The sequence below is a fragment of the Oratosquilla oratoria genome, chromosome 10 (assembly GCF_046742065.1).
Source record: "Oratosquilla oratoria isolate Oo_2021 chromosome 10, ASM4674206v1, whole genome shotgun sequence".
Lineage (NCBI taxonomy): Eukaryota > Metazoa > Arthropoda > Malacostraca > Stomatopoda > Squillidae > Oratosquilla > Oratosquilla oratoria.
The window spans coordinates 8,772,520-8,799,418 of NC_134786.1; the positions used below are offsets into that span (position 1 = coordinate 8,772,520).

General features: G+C 38.7%; 1 protein-coding gene across 15 annotated transcripts in view; it reads right to left on the reverse strand.

The window, feature by feature from the left end:
• Positions 1-336: 336 nt before the first annotated feature.
• The window catches only part of LOC143029071 (uncharacterized), a 123,555-nt gene continuing 96,992 nt past the window's right edge, over positions 337-26,899 (reverse strand). For 14 of the 15 annotated variants that reach the window (XM_076191422.1, XM_076191424.1, XM_076191421.1 and 11 more), the window contains one exon: positions 10,436-11,658. In XM_076191422.1, the coding sequence (XP_076047537.1) occupies positions 10,750-11,658 (909 nt within the window). In that variant the 3' untranslated portion in view covers positions 10,436-10,749. Of the gene's footprint in view, positions 2,875-8,686; positions 8,990-10,435; positions 11,659-26,899 lie in introns of those variants that run through there. The other variant, XM_076191434.1, reaches the window with a different exon arrangement.

The window sequence follows — 26,899 nt, forward strand, 5'->3', positions numbered from 1 at the left end:
TGAGACATGAGAAAGAATTCATACCACAATACATGAACCTTTCATGTGATGACACCTTTCAAGGAATTTTTTTTGACAGATCCTATGTCAGCTTCTTCCAGCAAGTAAGGTGATCTTGCTCCTAAACACTAATTTGATCTTGCCCCATGTACTATGCAACAACACAACATACCACATGCTGTATATATTGCATATGTCCATGGTAACCCCTTACTGGCTATCTTTCACAATTTTCTTTTTATCAATGAACACAACTCTCAAATCACCAAATGACAAACTAAAGCCAAGTGACCTGGCAGCTAGCAAACAAGGACATTGGCACATAGAAAATCAACACATGACACACCTTTTTATAAACCAGTTTGGCCAACTGATGATGCTGGAAATGTACAATCTGGTACATTCATATTGGAAGGAACAGTTCACCTATTAACATACAATAGATACCAGAAAGGTGAAAAAGTATTATGCATTCATATTCATAAAACATTGATGAATTCCATGAGTAACATTAATTACAAGTAAATATGAGCCTTGATGAAACACATGCATTTACAAATATGTAAGAAACTTCAATCATACACACATAAATAATCACATGGTTGGGACCCTCATTTTTTTTTTTACATATATTCATACTTGCACATGAGCATGCAAATCCTATTGAGCCAATGTGTCCAATGCTGATTAGCAATTTTGCTGTTTAATTACAAAAATAAAGTACAACACAGTGGGAGAACACAGTTGGCCCCTGAAAAGCTTGATTGACCGCATAGTGTGTCCAGCACGCTGACAAGGTGTTGGACTGTATAAATGTTTAATGTAAGCAACCCTGAAATTATCCATAAGCTCTCAAGTGATTCTTTAGCTACAAACAGTATTAGCAGGACAGATTATAATCCTTCTCAGTCACAAAGCAAAGAGTAGGTCTAAAAATAATTTTAACTTGAAACTAAAATTGCTGCACTTTCAATTTGTGACCCAAGTGTTGTTTCTATTCTATAAGAAATAACAATGGAATCCACTTGATATTTTGCTCAGTGACATTCCAGGTTAGATCCATGCACAAGGAAAGAGCAAGTTCAGACAGTGTGCTGCAGGTTTGTGCTTCGGGCATAGGAAGCTTAAGTTTCTGAATCAGTACAGTATATATATATAAATATATATACATACACAGTCTTGGATCGTATACTTTCTCCACACATGTGAAGTAATGTTGAATATACATTCAAGCATCAAATAAATAAGTAAGGGCAATTGTTGCAAACATATCATATAGTTTTGTACATCTTCCATCATTAGTACGGAAACCAAAATGTGTACAGAGCTGACGTAACTCAATGGACACACACAAAATGTCAATGGGAGGTGCAACCAGTCCTGACTTCCTCAGTTCCGAGCTTCAGTAGCTTCCTCTAGTCTTAACCACAACCTTGTCTAAGCACCATTGTGACAGGGCTATGAGTATTACATAAATCATCTAATCATATCAAGGTACAGAAAACAATAGAGAGCTATCACCAAACAACAAACGAGATTGCAACTCTGTGAGGTTTCAAAGAAGGAAATATGTTACACTCCAGAGAGGGGTAAAGAAAAATAACAGCTTTAAAGAAGGAAAACAATAAAAAATATATAGCACCCATGTTTCTCATAGGTTGTACTAATCTAACCTAAGGAAAAAAAAAAAAAAAAAAAAAAAATCATGGCATCTGGAACCTGAAGGAAAACATTAAACATAAAAAGTATAAATAGAGTTAAAGCAAAAAACAATTTGAGAACACAGAAATTTTCTTTGAGATTTATCTTTTGTGCATAGAGTAGAAAGGAACATATGGTGAGTGCAACACTTGTGACTGCTGAAGGAGCCATGTGGTGGGTGCTCACAGGCACAGCATGCAGCTATATGGCCAGACAACACCCATTCAAAACTTAAGTTGTCACTTTCACAACCTTCTACAGTGGCCACACAGACCATAAGTTTCTTTTAAGTATAAAATAGGAAGCTAATTATGACAATGTGTGGTCAAGGGCTTGAAGCACCAAAGACAATGGAACACCTGCCATGAAAACTACTTCAGTTAATGATCCAAGTCCAGACCAAACTGTGAAGTCACTTGGTAAGGTGCCACAAGGGGCATCTTAGCAGTGTCACAATCCAATATGTTTTACTTTGCTGTTGTTGCACTGCTTCAATGATATGTTCTCTCTGGGCCAATTCTGAACTAGCATAGGTCAGTACCCTTAATATGATGTTCTTGGTCCTTATTCACACACCAGATTTCTTGAGCCTTCATGTACTTTGTAGTTTTTTCATTTCTACAAAAATCTCACACCCATTTTTCAGTTTGGGTAGTGAAATCTAGCACCACCTCCCACACATTGAAAGCACTACCATATGGCTCATAAAAAACATCCACTGCAACTGACCTTGTGCAGGCAGTCTGTCCCAAGGTATCATTACACTAACACTACTTGAAACTTTTATAGTAACACCAAGTTCCTGAGTCCACATTGATGCACCGTAGATGAAGATCATCCTTCATCTCTTTTTTTTTTTTTTTTTTTTCTTATACCAAATGTAAATTATCAATTCCTCTCAAATTCACTTATCCAGATCTGAACTTTGGTCACACAACTTTTAAAATGATACATTTTAAATTCACCTACTCCGAGATGATAATTTTTAAACTTTTTTTTTCATGGTGCACAGAAGTTTCTATATTGAGAAAATTGAGATTCTTTATCATTACATCACATAAATCTAGGTCTGAAAGGGTGCATTGGATTCCGCATCATTGCTGCCGCTGCAGCGGAGGGTGGCATCCCTCGGCCCATCATCATCATCATGCGAGGATCAACACCACCAAACATCTGAAAGAATAGACAAATAAATAAATACATGAAAAAAAGTGCAATTTCATAATTTTTTAGATACAGACGCTCCTCTACTTACGTTCATTCGTTTTACATTTTTTCGATTTTACGTTTGAACTGGACAGAGAGGGGGGGGTCGCCGATTAAATGAAGTGGCCTTGCTGTGGATGTGCTGTGTCTTGCGACACTGCTTCTGACCCAGGGCGGTGGGCAAGGTGCACGGATGACTCGTCATCCAGGAGGTGCTCAGATGAGAGGGAGGGTGGGAGGGGTGTGGAGTGTATTTAGGGATGAAATGGGTGGGAGTGTTTTTTATGCCTTTCCCTTTTTGGCTACCTCCCTTGAAAGGGGGAAAAAGCCTTAGTATATGTATGTATGTATGGACGTTTGAACTGACTGTAAAAAAAAATTGTAATTTTTTTTTTTTTTTTTTGTGAATTTTTTAGTTTAGCGTGCTCTCCGTAGTTCAAACGATACTTACGCATGACGCTACGTCCATTGTTTACATGGCACAAACGACAGACTGAACGTGCCTTGCCTCCTCCTTCTCCTCCACCATCTCAATTTATGTTGCTTGAATTTAATTTATTTGAAATTAATGTTATTATTTTACAATGTTATGTTTATAATTAATGATTTAGGGGTGTTTTATAACATACAGTAATAGAATTTATGGATGTATAGTACAGTAACAACTTACGTTCATTTTCACGTTACATTCGGCCGTTCGGAACCTAACTAAAACGTAAGTTGAAGAGCGTCTGTATACTATTGTCCACAAGAATGTAATAAAGACACTAGCTCATAACAATCAATTTGGGGCATATGCCAGGGAGTGCACTGTTTCACTCACATGCTGGGACCAGTCCCCAATCTCTCCATGCAAGCTCTCATGCAGCCACCCTCCCTTCCCACTCCAAACAACTCTTGAGAGGTTTGATCAACTCGCCCTAGCCATGAATTCTATGGACATCCCCACCAGCTCCTCCATCTAGGATTGTCTCTTTTGGAGACAACCCTGCGAGTAGGGTCAATATCAGGGAAATGTGCCACATACCCATATAGCTGGAGTTGACATCCATAAATTATGCTGGAAATTGGCCTACACTGAGTCTCAGAGTACAGTCTCTGATTTGATATGAAGTCATTCCCACTAGCTCCTCCATCTAGGATTGTCTCTTGTAGGGTCAACATCAGGGAAATGTGCCACATACCCATATAGATGGAGTTGACATTCATGAATTATGCTGGTAATTGGACTACACTGTGTCTCAGGGTACAGTCTCTGGTTTGATATGAAGTCATTCCAGTGATACCCCATGATTCTCCAAAGGCACTTAGTACCAAGATATTGACCTCTTCAAGTCAGCATTCATTGTCCATGTATCACAGCCAGACAGGAAGCACAAGTGACTTGAAGATTCAAATCTTAAGACCTCCTGCATAAATAATGACAATGCCATACACTCTGGTTGAGGGAGTCTATAACACCATGGGCAATGCCAATTCTTTCAAGTACTTCCTGACATGACCCACCACTGTTATACACTACACTACCAAGGTATGTAAAACTTTCCAAGATCTTAACAGACAATTGCTCCCAGGTCAATAATTGGTAAAGGTACTTGGAAAAAGGAAGGGGAAGAAGAATAAGAAGAATGTGGAGAATGCAAAGAAGAATGTGAAGAAGAAGAAGGTGACGAAGAAAAAGAATGTAAAGAAGAACACAAAGAAGAAGAAGAAGAATGCAAAGAAGAAGAAGAAGAGGAAGAAGAAGAAAGAAGAATGAGAAGAAGAATGTGAAGAAGAAGAATGAGAAGAAGAATGTGAAGAAAAAGAATGTGAAGAAGAATGAGAAGAAAAAAAAAATGCAAAGAAGAATGAGAAGTTATAGTTATTCTTGCAAAACCAAGAACAACATAAAATAAACTAAATCAATCTCAGTCCAGGGCCTCAGGAGACTCATAAAACTACAACACTCAAGTTCCACTTCATTTCTCCTTATGAAAAAATAGAAGAGCTGTTACATCCAAGAGATGGATATATATATAGCAATATTTCCATGTATCTGGAATACTGGAGTGATGGTTTGTTGAAGACCAGAGAAATGTCTGGTATTTCTAAAAGAACTTAAGAGTATTTCCATATTGTAAATGGATGAATGGATGGCAAGGCCTAAAAGGATGTTCTCTGATCTGCAGCTGGGTGGTTAATCTATCATGAAGCAGTGGAGGTAAAGTTTTGCAAGATAAGCTGTGCTTCACTGTGCTGTATTTGACAGTATAGCAGGGGAGAGGCAACCCTACATCCCCGAGATAGGAGGGATAGGCGAGGGGATCTTTTAGTTGTTGTTGTCATTCCTTAGAGTGTCTGTCCGAGCAGTCCCGCCTCCCCAAGGAATGCTACATCCGAAACTGGGTTTTCCCACGAATCCTTTATAGAGTGTATGTTGTGTTGTTTGCGTGCATGATTGTCTTCCATTATGTGTTGTATGGTATGGGGTGAAGTGTTACATCCTGGGCAGCTGTTCACAATGCGGTCATCCAGCCTCTTCAGGTAGCTTAGAAGTGCTGGGTGGTGGCCGCACCGCAGTCTGGCCAGGTGGACTCTGTCCTTTCGTGGGAGAGAGGATTCAGAAGGGTGGATATCAGGGGGTCTGGCATGGCGCAGCGTCTACGTTGTGGGACCACCCCCCAACCCCAAGAGTTGGGGGCCAAACAGTGGCAACCAGTCCTGGCCATCGGCTCTACGCAGGTGGCACCGATCCCCAAGAGGGATCTTTTGATGTACAGATGTGCTTTGACAAGACATCTCCCTTGTAAGAAAGATTGTGGCTTTGGTATGTGCAATTCATATTTAGAATTCATCAAAGTATAGGTGCTCCTTACATCTCACAGTCCCTGTCTATTCATGACTGGAATCAATCAATCCACTGCCTTAGATCTCTCCTGCAGGAGGGACCAATGACAGGTACCTTCATGTGGTAAGATGGACAGTAAAGTTGCCCATTTTCAAAACCTGTCAAACCCCACCCTCCCTCCATCTGTATTTCTTATACTTTTTCACACATAGAAAGCTGACAAACTGCAACTACTCTCCTTTTCCTACCACTTTCAGCCAGTGAAACAGACACGGTTCTACAGTGATACAACACAGACAATTTCAATGTTTCTACCCAGAGAGATCTGTGGGAAGTTCTGAGGACTGTTGCCAGCGACTGTGGGGGATTAGAGTTTCCACTCAGTGAAACTCAAGGTACATACATATACCAAAGGCTTTTTTTCCCCCTTATAAGGGAGGTAGCCAAAAAAACTCAAGGAAACTCAAGGTAGCCAAAAAACTCAAAGAAACTCAAGGTAACAACTGATTTCTTTGCAGGAGGCTCATGGTCTCCAGGTAACTGGATATGGCCACCAATTAGCCAGTGTCACTTAACCACTTCCATATGGTGACGCCTATGTAGGCGTCATGAGGAGCAAGTGGGTACGCGATGATGCCGACGTCGGCGTCTTGATTATATTTATTGTAGTCATACCTACATAACCTCCATTCTCCCTAAACTGGCTTCATCATATTTTCTATGGTTATCAAAATTTACGGGTGAACAAGAACGAACGATTGAGCACTGACTTTATTTTTTATAATGCGATTATTATGACGCAACATCGCATGTCGGGCAGCTAATGCTGCCAGACGTGCGATGTGCCCCAGAGTGAAGAGGTTAAGGAAGTATTATTGTGTTGTTGTTTGCAATGGGTTAAGGCTAGGCAGTGCTCAGTGTCTTCTGTGTGATGGCTGCATGTGGGGGAATTCATTTTTGTGGCCAGGCCTATTCTGTATATGTATTGTTTTAGTGCTGGATGGTGACCTAAATACAGTCTTGCTAGTATGATTCTTGCTTCTCTTGGGAAGAATTTTTCTGTAGGGCTAACGTCTGGAAAGGTTTGAAATAGTTTGGTGGTCAGTATTGAAGTGCCTATTTTGTGATCTGAATGTGTATGTGTTTTTGTATGGATAAGTTGTGTGGTGCAGGTGATAGGTTGTTTTAGATGTTTGAGTAAAATGCTGTTGTAGATTTTTGTTGCATTCAGTTGGAGTTCAATGAAACTAAAGAAACAAAGAAAAAATTGAAAATACTTCTGAAAAGTGACAACATAAGAGTGGAGTATGTGATAATGATGGGTGGGAAAGAAGTGAAAAAAAAAAAGTTCAATAACAGATGTGAAAAAAAAAAAAAAAAGGGGGGGGACAAGGCATGGGAGAGGTGGCAAAAAAGAATTGAAGAGATAATACGAGAGTATGAAAGTCAGATAACAATGATAATTATGATGTTTACCTTGACTTTTGCAAAGCATTCAACAAGGTGCCCCACCCGAAACTAGTAAATAAAGTCAAAGCCCTTGGCATGGGAGGAAAAGGGTTTGAATAGATTAGAGCTTGGATAAATGACAGAAAACAGTGGGTCACCATAAATGGTGTAAAATCCAAATGGGGGAGTGTTTCTAGTGGAGTTCCCCAGGGCTCGGTTTTGGGTCCCTCATTGTTCATTATGTATATAAACGACTTGGACAATGGGATTAATAGTGATGTTAGTAAATTTGTGGATGACACTAAAATAGGATGCCTAATTAGGTTAGAAGATGGCTACACAACCCCAAAAGCAGATACAGCTTAGATAACATGTATTAGAGAAAACTGAAAGTCATATAAGTATCAAATGCGTAGATTATTTGTCCAATGAATTTTGGACACTATTTTACCTATTTTTTTTTTTTTTTTTTTTTTAATTCATAGATGTCTAGTGTGAATAATGTCACTATTGATTTCTGGGGTGGAGCTTTCCTTATGTATTTATGAGGCAATATTCCAGTTTCTTCAAGTAGGTTTGGGTGTTCTTTACAATTCTGTATATGCTGGATTATCATTGTCAGGTCATATGCATATGATAGAACTTTGGTATTTAGTTCTGGTTCTAAAGTTAGAGATCACTCACAGAGATTGAACAGTAATGGTGAAAGTATTGTGCCCTGAAGGACTCTATTGTATAACCTTCTTGTACCTGAGATTTGGCTAGAGTTGAATGAATTTGGCTTCATAAATCTCCCCATTATTATGGGCTTAAGATGATAGTTTTATATACCAAAAGCCCTTTCTTCCTTAGAAGGGGATAACTGAGTCAAAGCATTCCTATTGCACACACATTGTCATATTTTGTCATTGAACTTTGAATTGTTTGTTTGTTTGCACGTCATACTCTGTCTGTCTGTCTGGCTACGTCGTTTGTTTAGTTGCGCGTCATATTCTGTAAACTGTAGACGAAGCTGTCTGGCTACATCATCACATTCTGTCTGGGACCGGTTAGAGAAATAGTCGTGGCTCTCCACGTAAGTTGCTTCCTTTCCTTTTACTTGTTCAACTATGTGGTCTACTCATATGATGAGTCTTATATGTTCATTATATATATAATATTGTGTAAACTATATTTTGTAATGTATTTCCAAATGTTCTAGTTGATTAAAGCTTGGGAATAGCTAGCAAGTCTTATTATTATGACACACATCAAACTGCCATCTTATCACCTTAAGAATGATGGGTCATCTGTGGCCCCCACCACACTGTTCAGATGGCAGATGACAAGGATGACATTGAATTGTAATATATTAATTCTAAGAGTGAATCACATCTGACTTAGCAATATTACCTGGCAGCATCCCAACAAATTGACATTCATAGCAAACAGAAGAAATACCATTTACTTCTTGTTTTGTGGCACAATAGTAGAACCATGATAATGTATACTGGCACTTACCTGCTGCTGCAAGACATGGGGCATATACCGAGGAAGCTTCATCCCTCCATGGCCTCCTGGACCACCTCCACTGACTCCCCCACCTCCAGCTCCAGAAGTCCCACCAGTAGCAGCCATGGCGACCATTGCTGCCATGGCAGACCCACTAACTCCTGGGGGCACATTGTTGCGTGCACCAGGACTAAGATTAGCCAAGTTTGGACTGACAGTAGGTGGTGGAAGATTGGGCATATTGCTGTTGACACTGCAGGCAGGAGAGGGAATACTCCCGCCCATGCCCATGTCTCCAAACATGGGGGGAGTCTGAAAGGTCAAAACCAGGTATTTACATTACTTTCTATAGACATTTAAATGACCTAATTGAGACACAAACCTATTACAAAAGCAATATTTTGCTCAAGCAAAGATTTTCTGGCTCATCATTTAACAGAGCCAGAATTATAGTAGCTTGAACCCCTGAACTAATTCCTGCAACATTATGACAAACTTTAAAATCTTGTTCTAGCTCATGCTAGAGTTTTATTGAACTGAGGGGCCATGGCTGAACAGATGGGGTCTCAAGTAATCAAGACCCCCCTTCAACAGGAAAAAGCTATCTCACATTTACCTGAATATTAGTATGCCATCCATCATAATACTTCTTAAAAGTAAATATTCATAACATTCATCAATGAAAGCTATCGAGAAATAGTCTATTTCACCTAAATAAAAATCATACTACTCTCATCCCTACTCAGCACTACTCTATCAGTGAGAAGGCTGCCTACCTGTAGTTCAACCTAAAGATCAGCAATTCTCCCTTTTCCTTCCTTCACAGAGCAAGTTGTCTTATCAAATACAATTGCTTTATAAAATATGTTAATCTTCATCTATATGTGATGCTTCAGTTTTCTGCCCATGAATATCTTGGAAAAAGAAATCATGTTGTCTTTGTATAACTGTTTTTAATCATACAAAATATTGTAAGGAGTGATACATAGTTCATGAACAGGAACAGATATATATTATCACAATGCTTAGCCATCTGTTACAAAAGTAATTTCTATGAAGCTCCTTCTCAAAGCAATTGAACATACTTTGCATTAAAACAATGATAAATAACATATGTAAAAAAAAATGTAAATAAAATGCCTCAAACTAATGTAAAGTGGGTTATATTTGTATCAGGATAAATAACTTGATATATCAATCCTGTTGCTATAAGGCCTAAAAGAAAAATGTTGACAAAATAATGAAAAATATAAATAAAACATAAGAAAATCTGTTACAATAAAGCCTATATGAACAAAACACAAGATATAAAGCAGGGGTGAATGAAAAAATAAATTCGTGTTTCAATGTACCTCTCCTATGTATCAGATATAAGAGCATATACACTTCTGTTCCTTTTTTTGTACCATGCTACAGGATGCCATTCACCTTGACAGCAATGTGCAATAAAATTTCCTGTCATTCTATATATCAAATTAAAATTTCTGCAAAACCATTATTACTTTTACAGGAAATGCCAATTCTATCACAAGGTTTCAAGTTCCAACGTCAATAAAAACCTGATCACATATTAGTAATACCTTCACAAAGTAGGCACAACTTATTTAAGTGTGTGACATCTAAACCACCCATGGTACCTTCAAGCACCTGAAGATGACTAGTAGGAGTTAAAATGTCAACTTAACTGTATATTGTGCTTCCTCTGCCTTGCATTCAATTCAACAGTTCTTAGACCATCTGAATTGTCAAACATTGAAAACTTCGTCCATGATTACATAAAAATAACAACCTATATTAAAACAGCCTTTGTATAAGGTCCCTCACCATATGGAATGCATACTCTGTTAATTATATAATATATAGTTGCCTTGACTGGCTGAGTGCCTTGGCTGTTGATAACTCTTTGTGAAGCTTGAAAACTATGATATTGATGTGATGAGGTGGAAAAAAAAAGGAAAAAAAAAAATGCTATTGGTTAAAACATCTGTTAAGAGAATACATGATGGATAATGCATGAGTATAAACCCTTACAACTTGAGCTTATAAATGAATGGTGCCCCTGGTGATGTGTTCTATTCCCCAGCTCTTGGACTCAGGAGCACTGATGTTCGGTCAGACAATGCCATGCCCTCATCATCCTTCCCACACACTTTCCTATGACCCAATTTGTCTGCACTGGAATGTGGGTTATCATTCTTCTCTCCAGGCTTATTTTGTTTTTGAACAAGAGCTTGCTTGGCTGATGCTTTTCTACAGAGAGAACAATTACAAATTCCTCTGCAAACAGGACAGGCCCATTCTGCATCAAGAAGGGCTTTCCCTGCATCTTCTCCATATCTGGTCCGTAAGCAGGGACCACAGAAGAATCCCCTAAGGCCAACACATTTGCCAGATCTACATATTGTCTTAGTGTCTGCTGTTTTCTGTCGGCACTGATGACAAGAAGTTCCATTATTCTGATCATATGTTTTATCTTTTGGTTTTTGTGCAATACGATCTAACATATCAGTGGTTATCTCATCTGGAGACAAAATATGATCAAACTTTTTTCTTAAGCATGGGGTACTTTTGCGCTTCTTTCTAATCCCTTTCACAGATTTTCCCCCCTTTTCTAGTGAAAATTTCTTTTCTGAATTTATTCCCTTGATTTTCTTTGGTGTAATGGGTGTTTCAACATTTTCCTTCCCCATTTCTGGTTCTGGCTTTGCCTTTTTCTTGGTCTCACTAGGACTCTCATCCACTTCAGCATGTAGGGCTTTGCGGATTGTATCACTCTGAGCAAGGTACCATTCAATCCATGTCTGCATTTTGGATGGCGTCCCATAAGACTCAGGGGAGCTTGACTGTGAGGACCTTTTGGCTGTGAGTACATCAAGGTCCCGTTCCAAGCGTTTCCTCTTCTTTGAGGTCTTTTTCTTCTTTTTCACTTCCTGGATGAGGCACTGGGCCAAAATGGACGAGGATACGCTCCCCTCATCACCCTGAAAAATTGACAAGATGGATTTACTCCAAACAGTATCACTGGGACACAGCTTTAAACTAACAACATAGAAGAAAAAAAAAATCCTTTCTTGTTTACACTAGGACTGAATTATGTAAAAAATGTGATTTGTTTTTCTTTACTACTGCAGAGCGAGTCATTTACTTTTGCTGTTTCAAGGTAAATCCATCTTGCCTTCTAGTCCCTTCTAATAGCACATATATATGCATCCATAGCACAATGAAGCAACTGGGAATATCAACCATGTGTGCTGGTATCAATGTATACAAACACACACACACATATAAAACAAACATACTTTGTACATGCACACACACAGACTGGAGCTCCTGAACTCTGGTCAAAGAGTTGAGGATTTGGCTTTTGCCTTCACCAACTTATCAATGTGGGTGATGACAAGGGAGAAGCTTCACTGAACTGAGATTTTAGCATTATGGTCCTGTAAACTAAGGGTTAAGTTACCTTAATCTGAATAAACATTTATAGCTATAGATGCACAAGCTTGTAAAAAATATGCAAACATTTTGGGATCTAAGAACTCATATTTCATGCATAAGGATTTTATTCTTACATGAAACCAAACACAAGGACAAACTTTTTTTTTTTAAATCAAGTAATTATTTTCATTATTCAACACAAGCATACCAATGAACTCAAATTAATACCACCACCATATCAAAAGAAAAATTTGAAGGCATGTAGAGGCAAAATGGATTTATAATAAATAAATAAATGTAACCTTGCATTTAAGGTGCATGCAATGCTAAATAAGAATCAATGAAATAATCATTGTTTCTCACAAGGGGTAAAGTTTTCCACACCACCAACCCAAGATATTTACTAAGTCTAAACTTGAGTGGTTGCGGCCAAATAGAAAATAACATGCAAGAATAATAGTGGGTGAAAGTGAGTGAAAGTGAATGAAACAGAGACAGGATAAGTTTGGCCCAAAGAAGTCAAACTCTAATTACCAGCTCAGCCTTTTCTTTATCTGAAACCTCAAAATCTGATTGAACTTTAAATGCCATGAGTGAGCAGCCTTTCAAGGGATAAATGGCCAATCACCCTGGTATATACTAAACTAAATATAATGACTAAAATCATTTTACCAATTACTTCACAGTAATTTTGAGGAGATGGATTAGTACTATCACACCCATTGAAGAGCAGATGTTGAGTACTTTGTGTTATTTCGTATATTCATCTAACTGTAATATAATGGAAAAGAGCAATGCTCATGGGGGTTATCTCTTACTCTTTAATCTATCATATCTAACTTACAATTCCCATATGGTGCCAACTTGGTCTATCCTTACTTTCCTATTATGATATTTAGGAAAGAATTCTACTATCGTGTTTCCCATCCAAGTTGTAAATGGCAACAAAGTGTACAGAGTGACTGGACTAGGTATCCTGCTCTCTGTAAAATTATCTTGTGAGAAGTCAAGGCATATGGGAGTGGAATGGGTGGGAGTGGGTGTGCACCTTGACTGGCTACCCTCCTCATAGGGGGGAAGAAACACTTGGTATATAGAGTTGAATTCATATATTGTTCCAGCTTGGCTATATCACCTAACTATTCCAGGTATTTATGCATCTGTATGGAAAACTATTCCTTCATATCCTTCACACTTAGTCTTCCTTCATTTATTCTTATGACCTCTTAAAGTTCTCTCATCCCTCATCAAGAGATCTCTACTGTCATTGGAGTCTTTCCCCTTTAGACGCCTGATAAATATAATAATATCATCTCTTTTTCTTCAATCTTTCAATACTGGCAACTATTATTTACCTAAATTCTAACATCTACATGATGTGACAATCAATTAATCCTTTCCCCAAGGTCTATCTTGTAGGACACCCATGGTACCCAGGCAACCAGCAACTACCACTGTGTGCATGTGTGTGTGATGGTCTTAGATCATGTGTTGGACTGATTGACAGTTTTTACCCTTCCTGTGTGTGTGTGTGTGAATTTACCTTTCTGTAGTATACAGAAAAAGCAGTGATGCTTGTGCGATCCTCTCTCATATTCTACAATTTATCAAATCAAGCTTCATATTCATATAAGAGTCCAATTTGGGTTATATCCTTATTCTCCTATTATTATAATTATAATTTGAATTTCTATATTGTTCCAAATTGGGCTATATTGCCTTCTAAGTTATTCCAGGCATTTATGCATCTGTATGGAAAAATGCATTTCTTTACATCTTTTAGACATTTAGTCTTTCTCAAAATCTTTTAGACATTTAGTCTTTCTCAACATCTTTTAGACATTTAGTCTTTCTCAAAGACTTTTTCAAAGTCTTTTCTCAAAGACTTTCTCAAGACTTCTTGAAGCTCTTCCACCCCTTAACAAGATATATTTTCTGTCAATGTAATTCATCCTCTTTTCCAACCTAAACACTGTAATCAGGTAACTTTTTTCAATATTGGCAGACCTAGTGCTTTTAGTGTTTCCTCATGTGGCCTATCTGCCAGGCTGAACAAACTGGTTGCTGCCCTTCATATTATCTGAGGACCACAATGGAAATAAGCGTACATGCTTTTTGCATTATCCTCGGCAATTTGCATTTATTATTTCAAACTATGTGTTCTTGTCATTATTTGCACTTCATGTACATTGATTCATTGCCAAATAAAGTCAAATAAAGTCTATCTATCTCTATCTACCTTGATCTTGCTTATATCTTTCACTATGTATTTACCTAGTTGTATTTTACGGGATGGGAGCTATGCTCGTTCTGGCCCGTTTTCATATCTCTCCACGTCCAGTTTAGATTTGAACTCATGTATAGTTCTGGCATTCACTGTTTCACTTTTCAACCTGTTCCAGACATCGATCACTCTGTACAGGAAACTGTTCTTTTTCAGGTCTCTTTTGTAACTGTCTTTCTTTAATTTCTTTGCATGTCCTCTTGTTTCTCTCTTGTGTGTGGGGCCAACTGCTGACATATTCTAGTCATGCACTAGGATTTCTATGAGGTTTTTATCATCTCTTTATCTATAGTGAAAAGCCACATCAATATTCTGCAGTAATCCATATGTCTCCCACAACTTGTTGATATGCCTGCCAGATGACAGGCTGTCTTTTATAAACACTCCCAAATCTGTCTCCTTTGTTTTTGTAATGGATTTGCTCGTCCAAGGAATAGTTCCAAAATGGTCTTTTCAAGCTATTGCTCATTTCTAATACTGTGCATTTTTTGGCATTAAAATTAACTTTCCTAAAAAAAAAAAAAAAAAAAATTTACAAACACTGCAGAATGGAACACCAAAAGTAATAACAAGATGCACTGAAACCACTCCTACAGGGTACCTACATACAGAAACCAAAATTCTCCCAATAGAATGTCTCATGAAAATGACAGGAACACAATTCTATGCCAGAATCCTAAACCCTTCACACATCTTACGACCACCACCAACAGAATGGAGAATGGAGAAGAGAGAACAAGAGAAAAAAAAGCATACTACCCAAACATCTAACACAACCCAAACCACACAAAAAATTCACAAAGAAACATATTTACACCCAGATAACTAAACAATTCATTCAAGAAATATCACCAAACTCAATACTCCAACAAAAATATAGACAGTACCAACACAGAACATGCTTTGCAATAGAAACTCTAACTAGTCTTTAAACAATTCATAAAAACCACCCTTGACTATACTTCTATATCATGGTTCCCAACAATCTGCAAAATAATACAAAATAGGATATCGAGAGTAATAATAGGGTGCTCACTGGCCAAGCAGGTTAGTGTCACTATTTGTGGTAGAGGTTGAGGTGACAGCAGTTTGAAATATGTCACCAGCGAGTTGGACCAAGAGCATGGTTCATTAAATTCTATGCTACAAAGTCCTCTGAGGGGCACCATACTAGCCGACTGATAGGGGGAGTTTGTGATGTTAAACCATATTATATCACCAAAACCACCCAAAAAGGACAACTGCATACAGAAACTAAAATCCTCCCCATGTGAAAATTATAGGTATGCGATTCTTTGCTAAGACTCTAATATCATTCACCTATCGTTTCACCACACAAGCATCCCCAGAAGAGTGCAAAGAAATAAAAGAATATATACTCAAACATACTACAACTTATCATGATTATCACACAATCCAGTGCAACCATACAAAATCATTCCAATGAAAACTGCTAAAAAAGCTCTCCAAGACTGACTACCAAACTTAATACTCCATGACATAATCCCCCACAGAAAAAATCCCTCTCAAGAGAAGAACCACATTGGTATAATTGTGTTTATTACAGTATCAAGCATTGATACAGTATCCACACAGAATAAGCCTGGTCACAGAATCATACTGCCCAAGATGTAATGGCTACACAGAAGACATGGACCTCATTCTAATAATCCCAATCCAAGCTCATCTTAGATCTGTCAGTGTATGTGTCATAGGAAGCCTAAATGATAAATGTATTTGAGATCAAACTAGGAAAATATAATAAAATAATAATAATAAATATGTACATACACCAAGAGCTCTTTCCCCCCTTACAAGGAAGGAAGCCAAAGTCATAAGACAATTCCACTCACACCCATTTCATCTTCACCTACTCCACTCCCATCTACCAACCCAGCACATCCACAGCAAAGCTGCTTCATTTAATTGGTGACTCCCCCACTCCTTTCCCACATGCATATTAAAGATGGGGAGAAATCACTTCAGGATGCATCAAAATGTCATTCACACATAACCATTCCTAACCCCCATCCTCCACCCACTCCCTTCCATTTGTCACAGTATCATCCATACTCGACCATTCTCCATTCCTTCCTTAACAGACATCCCCCCTCTCACCCCCTTTTAACCCATCCATCCATCTCATCCTTGGTTGCCCCCTCATGTTCACTCCATCCACCTTTGCCTTGCACACTTCTTTTACTAATTTTTTTTCACTCATTCTTTCCATGTGTCCAAAATATCCCAATACTCTTTCAAAAATCCTATTTCCCATCTCCTTTTCCATCCAAACTCTCCTCACCTCTTTGTTTCTTGCTCTATCTAACCTTATAATTCCTACCATATTTCTCATACATTTCATTTAAAACACATTTAAACTCTTCCTCACTTATAATTCATGTCTCTGCCCCATACAGTGCTGTCAGCACAATCATCCCTTCATACAATCTCCTCTTAGCATCCATTATCAAATGTCTATTTCTCATTACACTTTTTAATCCCCCAAGGCATTTATTTGCTTTTCTCAATCTACAATCTACCTCTATTTCCACTCCTCCCTTTCCTGCCAGATGTGACTCCAAGTACCTTAAGATATCCACTTCCTCCAGCCTCTCTCCTCCAAGACTCGCTTCCAAATTGCTGCCATCCTCTCCCCTTGTACATCTCATCACCCACATTTAACTTCAACTAAGGTGATGAGATGTACAAATAAATAATAAATAAAAGAAAAATTGAATAAATCTTAGAAAAAATTCCCATGTCAATCAGTTTTTGCAGTAATAGGGCATTTTGGAGGAAAAATTTGAGAACATCTGTAACATTCTTTGACTGGAAGTATTCTAATTACCGTTACTACTTAATTCTAATCCAATGTAATGGTATTATTTTGTAATCCTTTTCATGTGTAACATCACATTAAACATCACTAGCCAATCCATAATGACTGTATTTCCCCTTTTCAGAAACTTCAAATAACACCCATCAAACCCAGTTGTCTTAACAGCTCTCATCAATTTCAAAGCTCCTTGTACCTCATCTTTTCCTATATCTTTCATTTTCCTCTCTTAACTGTCATTTTACCACAATCAATCAATCCCTACCCTCCTCCCTATTCAACAACTCTAAAATCCTCTATTGATATTACCTTCACTTCCATTAACATTTGTCCATTGGCAGCTTTTATCTTTTCCTCTCTACCTGACTCACTCACCACTATCTTAACTTTATTCTAAAACATCTTATATTTTCAAAATTTTGTCATATTCCTATCCTATTTCACATTCACTTTCCTCTTTGCCTCCTTTATTTTATGGTACCTCTCATGTGCTACCAGTCCTACTTTGCCACTGTGGCATAGTGTATGGTACCATAGTGTCGTGGCATGCTCTGACCAGCAGTGATGCTTCCCGTACAAGGGCCCTTTCAAACAGCAAACAAGGCCCATTCTCATACTTATACTAGGCGTGGCAGCGTCTTCACCATGTGTAGTGAAAGACACTCCCCTTCGGGGCCCACACTGCCAGTTATTTATTAGACTTATGCGCATGACACACCCTGCTGTGTGTATAACCTACCGATTAATAAATGCGCAAATGGTCCTATCTTGGTTTCATGTTTGCCTCCCCTTGCAGGATAACTTGCAAACATGGCCCAGTGAGTAGGATTGCTTGCAACTTGCAACAGTGAAACATAAGTGAGGATTCACTAATCAGTGGTGCACGTGAGAGCAAGTGATAATAACATGACAATACATGATCCTGTGGTGCTTACTTGAACGTAGTGTTGAAGGAGCTAGGCAATTGTGTGCATGCTGGACCCTGAGTGCAATGCAGTGCCATGCAACAGTGTGCATGCTGGATTGTGAATGCAGTGCAAAGCAACAGTGTGACGCACTTTCGTAGACATGTAGTGGTGTGAACAAAGAGCCCTTTCATCCCACCCCTTTGGATACCAAGCCTCTTGGCAGAGCATACCTGATGCAACCGCAACCCACATATGGAGTGACACTGATGATGTCAAGCAACTCACCAGCTGACCCACATAGGCCTTGCCTACCCAGCCCGGACCATGGCACAACAGAGTGATTCATCTTCACTGCTAGAGAACAATATTGACTTACCCTCCCTGCCTACTCTCACACTGAATTGCTTTCGTGGGACAATGGCGGAGACGTCGGACAGTGCGTAGCAGTAATGCAAGATGAACAGAAGGACTGCGAGAAAATCAACACAATGGAGGATACCCTGCTACATCTTGTAACCTGTGTCACCTGCATGATATTGGCATACAAACTAGTGTGGCACAGTGTATGGTACCATGGTGTCATGGCATGCTCTGACCAGTAGTGATGCTTCCTGTACAAGGGCCCTTTCATATGGGCCCTTCTCATACTTATACTAGGCATGGCAGCATCTTCACCCTGTGTAGTGAAAGACACTCCCCTTCAAGGCCCACACTGGCAGTAACTCATTAGACTTCTTACGCGTATGATGTGCCCTGCTGTACGCATAACCTACTGATTAATAAATGAGCAAATCGTCCTACTTTGGTTTCACTGTTACCTCCCCTTGCAGGATAGCTTACAAACAGTTACCAGTCCATACAGTATATGCTCACTTCTCCTCAACTACTATATTCACTTCATCATTCAATCACTCGCTACCCTTCTTTCTATTTCCTCCCATCCTCCCTATTCCGCATATCATCTTTGCACACCTTGTCACTTCCTCCTTAAAACAAACACATCCTTCTTTAACTTCCACCTCTTCTCTATCCTTCATCACCTCCCAGGGAAACCCTGTGCTTTTAATCTTTCCTGATATGGTTTATCTGCCTAACAGGGGACCAATTTAGCTGCTACATTTTGTATTCTCTCAATATTGCTTAACCACTTCACTCCGGGGCACATCGCACGTCTGGCAGCATTAGCTGCCCGACGTGCGATGTTGCGTCATAATAATCATATTATAAAGAATAAAGTCAGTGCTCAATTGTTCGTTCTCTTTCACCCGTGAATTTTGATAACCATAGAAAATATGATGAAGCCAGTTTAGGGAGAATGGAGGTTACATAGGTACGACTACAATATCATCAAGACGCCGACGTTGGCATCATCCCGTACCCACTTGCTCCTCATGACGCCTACATAGGCGTCACCGTATGGAAGTGGTTAAATCCTTCACACCATGTGGGGACCATACCACTGATGCATATTCCAGTCTTGGAATGATAAGTATTTGGATGATTTTTTTTTTAATCATCTCTTCATCCATATTGTGTGTGTGTGTGTGTATTTACCTATTTGTAGTTTACAGGAAAGTAGCAACTCTTGTAGGGTCCTGTCTCTTATTCTCTAATTTTCTAACGTACCTAGATTTAAATTCATGTACGGTTCCAACTTAATCTATATCTCTGATTTCCAATTATCATGTTTGGACTTGAACTCATGTACTGTTTGAGCTTGAGCTATATCACCTTAGCTATTCCACATATTTATACATCTATATGGAAAACTGTATTTCTTCACATCCTTTTGCATGTGGACTTTCTTAATTTACTTCCATGACCTCTTAAAGCCCTCCCATTTTCAATTAGATCTATTCTATTAGTGCAATCTATCTCCTTTAGTGACCTGAATACTGCAATCATGTCACCTCTTTCTCTTCCATCTTTCAAAGTTGGCAGACCCAGCAAGTTTAGTCTTTCCTCATATGGTTTATCTGCCAGACTGGGGACCAGTTGGTTGCTTATATCTTTTACTTTGTATGGGGACCATACTACTGACACATATTGCAGTCTTGAACATATCAGGGTTTTGATGAGTTTTTCATCACCTCTTCATCCATATAATGGTATGCCACTTTAATCTTCTGCAGTAGTCCATATGTCTCTCACACAATCGTGCTGATATGTCTGTCAGGTAACAGGTTGTCTTTTGTCAATACTCCCAAGTCTTTCTCCTCTTTTGCTTTTGCAATATATTTGCTTCAATTTTTGGTATTGAACTTTATTTCCCATTCTTGGATCCATGCAAAAATAGTATCAAGATCTTTTTGCAATATTCTACCATTCTCATTTTTCACTCTTCTCATGATTTTTGCATCATCTGCAAACATGTTGGCATAGCTTGTTGTTCCTTCCTTCACATCATTAACATAGACAAGAAACATTATTGGTGCAAGCACTAAACCTTGTGGTACTCCACTTGTAACTACTCTCCAGCTTGACATCTTGTCCTTTACTACTGTCCTCATATATCTTTCCTTCAAAAAGTCTTAAAATCCATTCTAATAGTTTGCCTCTTAGTCCTCCAACATGCTCTAACTTCCACATAAGTCAACTGTGAGGTACTTTATCAGATGCCTTCTTTAGGTCCAGGTACACACAGACTATTCACCCCTCTCTCCCTCGCAGCACATCAATCACTCTCGAATAAAAGCTTAAAAAGTTTGACACACATGAGTTTCCAGATCTGAAGCCAAACTGACTGTTTGTTAGAATGTTAATCTTTTCAAGATATTTGGTCGATTGATCTTTCACAATAATTTAACATAATTTCACTATGGTGCTGGTTAGTAACATTGGCTTATAATTTAGTGGTGTTTCCTTGTTTCCACCTTTGGGAATTGCCACAACATTTGCCACTTTCCAATCAAGTGGCACAATGCCTTCTTTCAATGAACATGTTTTAATACTGTGGATCTTGTCTACTAGTTGTTTCCTACATTCTTTAAGTATCCAGTTTGAGATCCCGTCAGGTCCTGAGGCTTTTGTCATATCCAGTGATCCCAGGAGAATGAGCAGCTTCTTTCACTTCTACACTTATGTGTGTGTGTGTATTTACCTAATTGCAGTATGCAGGAAAAGAGCAACACTCATTGAGTCCTGTCTCTTTTTCTCCAATTTTTTTTTTATCACACCTTGCCTGAAAATCGTGTACAGTTCCAATTTAACCACTTCCATACGGTGACGCCTACGAAGGCGGCATGAGGAGCAAGTGGGTACTTGATGATGCCGAAGTCGGCATCTTGATTATATTTATTGTAGTCATACCTACGTAATTTCCATTCTCTCTAAACTGGCTTCATCAATTTTCTATGGTTATCAAAATACACGGGTGAAAGAGAACGAACGATTGAGCACTGACTTTATTTTCTATAATGCCATTATTATGACGCAACATCGCACGTCGGGCAGCTAATGCTGCCAGACGTGCGATGTGCCCCGGAGTGAAGAGGTTAGTATATATCCTTGATTTACAATTATCATATTCTAATTTGAACTCATGTATAGTTTGAGCTTAGGCTACATCACCTTCTAAGCTATTCAATGTATTTATGCATCTATATGGGGAACTATATTTCTCATCCTTTAAACATGTGGTCTTTCTTAATTTACTTCCATGACCCCTAAGCCCTCCAATATTTAATCACTGAGACCTCTTGTCAATCCAATCTACCCCCTCTATTGACCTAAATACTGTAAATATATCACCTCCTTCTCTTCCATCTTTCAAAATTGGCAGAGAGAGATATAGAGAGAAAGAGAGAGACCAAGTGTCAACCCCTTTGGCAGCACCTCCAGATGAAGGTTTGACAGGTTTTGATGATGGGTGGCAGGGAGATGATTTTCTATGATGCCTGTTTTGTATGACCCCCACTTACATGTACATATCGTTGGCCCATTTTTCTGAAATCCTAAGAGAAGTCTATGTCCAACACAAGTTTGGGCTTTTCCCATTACTAATGCAGGTAAAGAGCTATCTCAGCTTTTCTATATTGAACAACCTCTAATTGATAGTTCAGCAACTCATCTGCATCCTGATGGTTCTGAGGGCATGCCTAACAGTCTTTTGCTTGTCCTTATTTTTCCTCTTTCATCTTTTTCTTTCATGTTTTTTTTTCTGTGAGGTCCTTTTAGTAACCTTATCTTTGTCACTTCTACCACTAAATTTCTGCCTTAAGCTCATCCCTTGTACTAACACCTCTTGCATATCAGTGCTAACTGGGGGCTTCACAAAGCAGCACTGTTCTCACTTCCACTGCAATGACTTCTGCTTCTAAATCTCTGATCCTTTAGAAATGCAAACTGTAATGAGGTCACTATTTCTTGTCAAAAGAGAAATTCCATGCGCAAATTTTTAATAAAAATCTAAAAGCAGAATGTATTAAGGTGACCATTTCAAGGAGACATATTCCACACATAAAATCTAACCTAAATCTAAATATCCCTATATTAATTACTCATTCCTATCCATGGTGGGTATAAGCCCTACAAATGGTACCTAGTCCTTAAATTGCTGGGAATCATAAGCAGCTCAATGGAATTTAGCAAAATTTGCTCTCTGGCACCCTATGCCTTTTCTAAATCATTATTTCCAGTCTATTAACACCTCAAACATTACTTGCCCTTCATCTACCTCACCTTTTTTGCAGTGATGGTAGTGTTGCTCTTGTCTCATGAAAAAAGCTCAATTCTTTATTCGAACTTTTGCCTAGAATGTTACACTGGATGACTCCAGCCCTACTCCTTTCCTTAATATCTGTAATTCATTTATGAATTTAATAGGGATATCTCTTGAGAATTACTTTTCTGCCCCAATGGGCATTGAAACCAAACATTTAAAGGCCTGATGGAATTCCCCATGGATTTCTGGGGGTAAGCTTACATCCCATCTTGTACTTGACATTTTTCCTGCTCTCTGAGGTATGTCTGTGTGTTCTTGATTGTAATATTGCAATTGTGGTGCTTTGCTATTCCTGTTAGATTGTGGGAAAGCTATGATATCGTGTTCTGGATAGGAAGAAATGTGACCAGGGCCTGAGGTCTTAATACCTTAGTGTTATGTGTTGGTTTTAAACCCTTTTAATTTGCATTCACCTTACCAAATTACTTCCACATAACTCAAGTTCTTATTTTCCATTCTATCTATAAATCATTCTATGTATCAAACAAACATTAAGATTCAGAAAATATGGTCTAAGAATTGAGAAGAATGTTAAATAAAGAAAAGCTATACACTGACAAAATGAAAATCCATGCAACCAATCACAAGCAAATAATTAATATCATGAGTGGGCAGGTCAGCATGCTTTGAGTAATGACCAGTGCATTCACTCTCTTCCGCAGGAAGGTTGTGGGATTCTGTTCCTCCTGATATTTCCCTTCCATGACTTGATTAAAAAAAATGTTTGGAATTGGTATATTCTTTTTCTTATTACACATATTAGAAGTGTTTTGTGGGTCCTATTATCTATGAAAAATTTCAAGCCTTTTCCTGTTTCTGGCTATATAAAGTAAAATAGAGTTTAGCTACTTCACCCCTCTGGGTCCATCTGACGGTTCAGGGTCAACAATTATAATAATGGAATGGCTGGCAATGATCCTTGGGTCATCCTATGTCTCTTTGAGGAAAAACTTTGGACTGTTGTGTATGTTGTTTTTAGTGTAAGACTGATTCTGTCACAACCTTAAAGTAGCTCTTCTTATGTGATTAAATGTCAGTCCTCTGAGGTTGCACCTCCAGATGTGTGGGTGCTCAGTTGTGAAGATGGGTGTCAGACCATTCTCAATCTCAAATATGGCCCCATCCTTTCTTCTTCATTTGTACAATATTATTTGGAAGTGCTGGCATACTGTTGGTGACAAAATACAACCCTTTATTCTTCCCTCTCCTCAATATTGCTGATTTCACAGTAAAGCCAGGAAATCCATATGGTGATTGCTGCATTCAGCTATGAAAAATCCCTTGCTTAGCTAATGGGTTAAAACTATCTTCATTAACACTTTCAATGATGATCTTAACAGTCAAAATTTGTTCTGGCTGCTGTCATCTTGTTTCTCATTGTGTGGAGAGAATGTGTATTGTAGAGCTCATGTCTATACACCTTGGTCTCTTAATCCAACACTTGCCAACCACCACTTGTGTGGATGTTTGGGATGAGGATATAATCTCTCCTTGGGAATTGGCTCAGGACATAAAACATCACCAATTCCCGAAGTGGGTTTGTCCTGGGTCCAAACATCTGCACATTTGTTTATTTTATTTTATTATATATATATATATATATATATATATACATATATATTTTTTTTTTTGGGGGGGGGTCATAGGTGGGAGAAAAGTATAGGGAGTGATAGGTGATGGCTTCATTTATGCCTCTTATGGAAGTGCACTAGAAGAGTGAACTGGAAGTGACTTAGAGTGACATAGAGCATATATATATATATATATATATATATATATATATATATATATATATATATATATATATATATATATATATATGTAATGCACTCCTCCCGACTCCCAAGGGTCCCTGACAACCACATAAACCCCCCTCTTCTCTCCCTTCCACCCATTTTATAACCTTGGGCACTCCTAGTACTGCATCTCCCTCACCCTCACTGACCTGTCTCTTCACACACATCAACTAGATACTCCAAGACCCAAAACATGGACGTCAGACTGAGTCTGAAATCTGACGGAGGTGTACGGAAAAAGGTAAAAGGTGACTGGTAAAGCACAGAGAGACTGTAGAAAATCTTAACCAAGCCAATTCAACTGCAAGAACCCTTTCCAAGCTCTTGCAGAACTGCAGCAGGAGATGATGGAAGACAACCAGTAAAGTGCGATGGAAGTGCAAAAGGTGAAGAAGAGGAGTGTCACTAAATCCTTGCCCACAGGTAAAATCCTGGTAATAGAGGACATCCAGGTGAGATACCTAGATAGGGCTTTTGTGATAAAGATGGTAAACATGGGATACACATGTGTTTTCCTGGGGCAGGGCTAAGTGATATTAGCAATAAGATAAGAGGAGTGCATGGTTGGCAAGGGGGTCAAGCCCACTGTCTGTCTGAGCACAGGAGGAAGTGACATAGGTAAGATAGGTAGTGAGGAATTGTTTGCACAGTTCTGGGTAGCATTAGATAAGGTTAGGAAAAAGGATGGGGTTTTTGATGTGTGTAGTATTATTCTGAGGCATAAAGTTGGTGGCATGTGGCACTCCAGGACTACTGCAATGAGTTGCTAGTGAGGAAGTCATTGTACGGACAACAACTGAGATCACTTTTATGAAAAGGATTATTTGTATACAAAAGATGGGGTACACTTGTCATCCATGGGATTTCAGCTCCTAGCTGAATCCTTTGAGCAAGAAGTAGGCATCCTGCACTTTTTTTTTCAGGTAGAGAATAAAGAGGTCAGGGTAAAGGTATTGATGAATAGCTTAGCCAAAAAATTGGCTCAAAGAGGTGACTGAAAAGAATAAAAAATAGAGATAAGAATACAGTAATCTTTATGTTTAGTACATGAACAGAAGTGTCATGAATAAAATAGATTTGTCGAGAGGTAAAGCTTGTGTAGAAGGATTTGATATAATTGTTGTTACTGAATCCTTTTTCAATGTGGAAGATAGACATTTTCTTCTGGTAATCAAGATAGAGGGGTATACACTACTTCACAAAGACAGGGAAGGCAGAGGGGGGAAGAAGTGCTTTTCATAAAGAATGTAATTAAATGCATTATCAATATTGGAGTGGGTGGGGATAAAGTGGGTGGGAGTGGAATTATGCCTTTTGACTTTGGCAATCTCCTTTGTAAAGGGGGAAAAAGCCCTTGGTATATGTATGTATGATCAACAACTCAAGGATGAGGTGGGGACAAAATCAATTTGGGTGGAGATTTTAGGCAGGATGGAGAAACATTATTGGGGTTCTCTACACCTAGTTCTCTTAATCCAACACTTGCCAAATGCCACTTATGCAAACATTTGGGCCCAGGACATAAACCCACTTCAGAAATTGACTTGGGACATAAAACACCACCAAAATGGGTTTGTGTCTTGGGCCTAAACATTCACACAAATAGTGGTTGGAGAGTGTTGGATTAACCACTTCCATACGGTGACGCCTACGAAGGCGGCATGAGGAGCAAGTGGGTACTCGATGATGCCAACGTCGCCATCTTGATTATATTTATTGTAGTCGTACCTACGTAATTTCCATTCTCTCTAAACTGGCTTCATCAATTTTCTATGGTTATCAAAATACACGGGTGAAAGACAACGAATGATTGAGCACTGACTTTATTTTTTATAATGCCATTATTATGACGCAACATCGCACATCGGGCAGCTAATGCTGCCAGATGTGCGATGTGTCCCGGAGTGAAGAGGTTAAGAGATCTAGGCGTAAAGACCTAGCATGAGTAGAGACAGAACCCCTGTTGCATGAAATCTGCAGGGTGTTGCAGTACAAAAATGTTGTGATCATGGGAGATTTTAATTACAGGAACACTGACTGGGATAATTTAGTAGATCAGGAAATCCAGAATATTTTAGAAGTGGTACAAGATAATTTCTTAAAGCAATTGATAACTGAGCCTATGAAGGAAGAGAATATCTTGGACTTACTGTTAACAAAGATGACTTAATAAGAAATGTATTAGTGGGTGATGGACTAGATAATCATGATCATCAAGAAATAAGATTTAACATTAA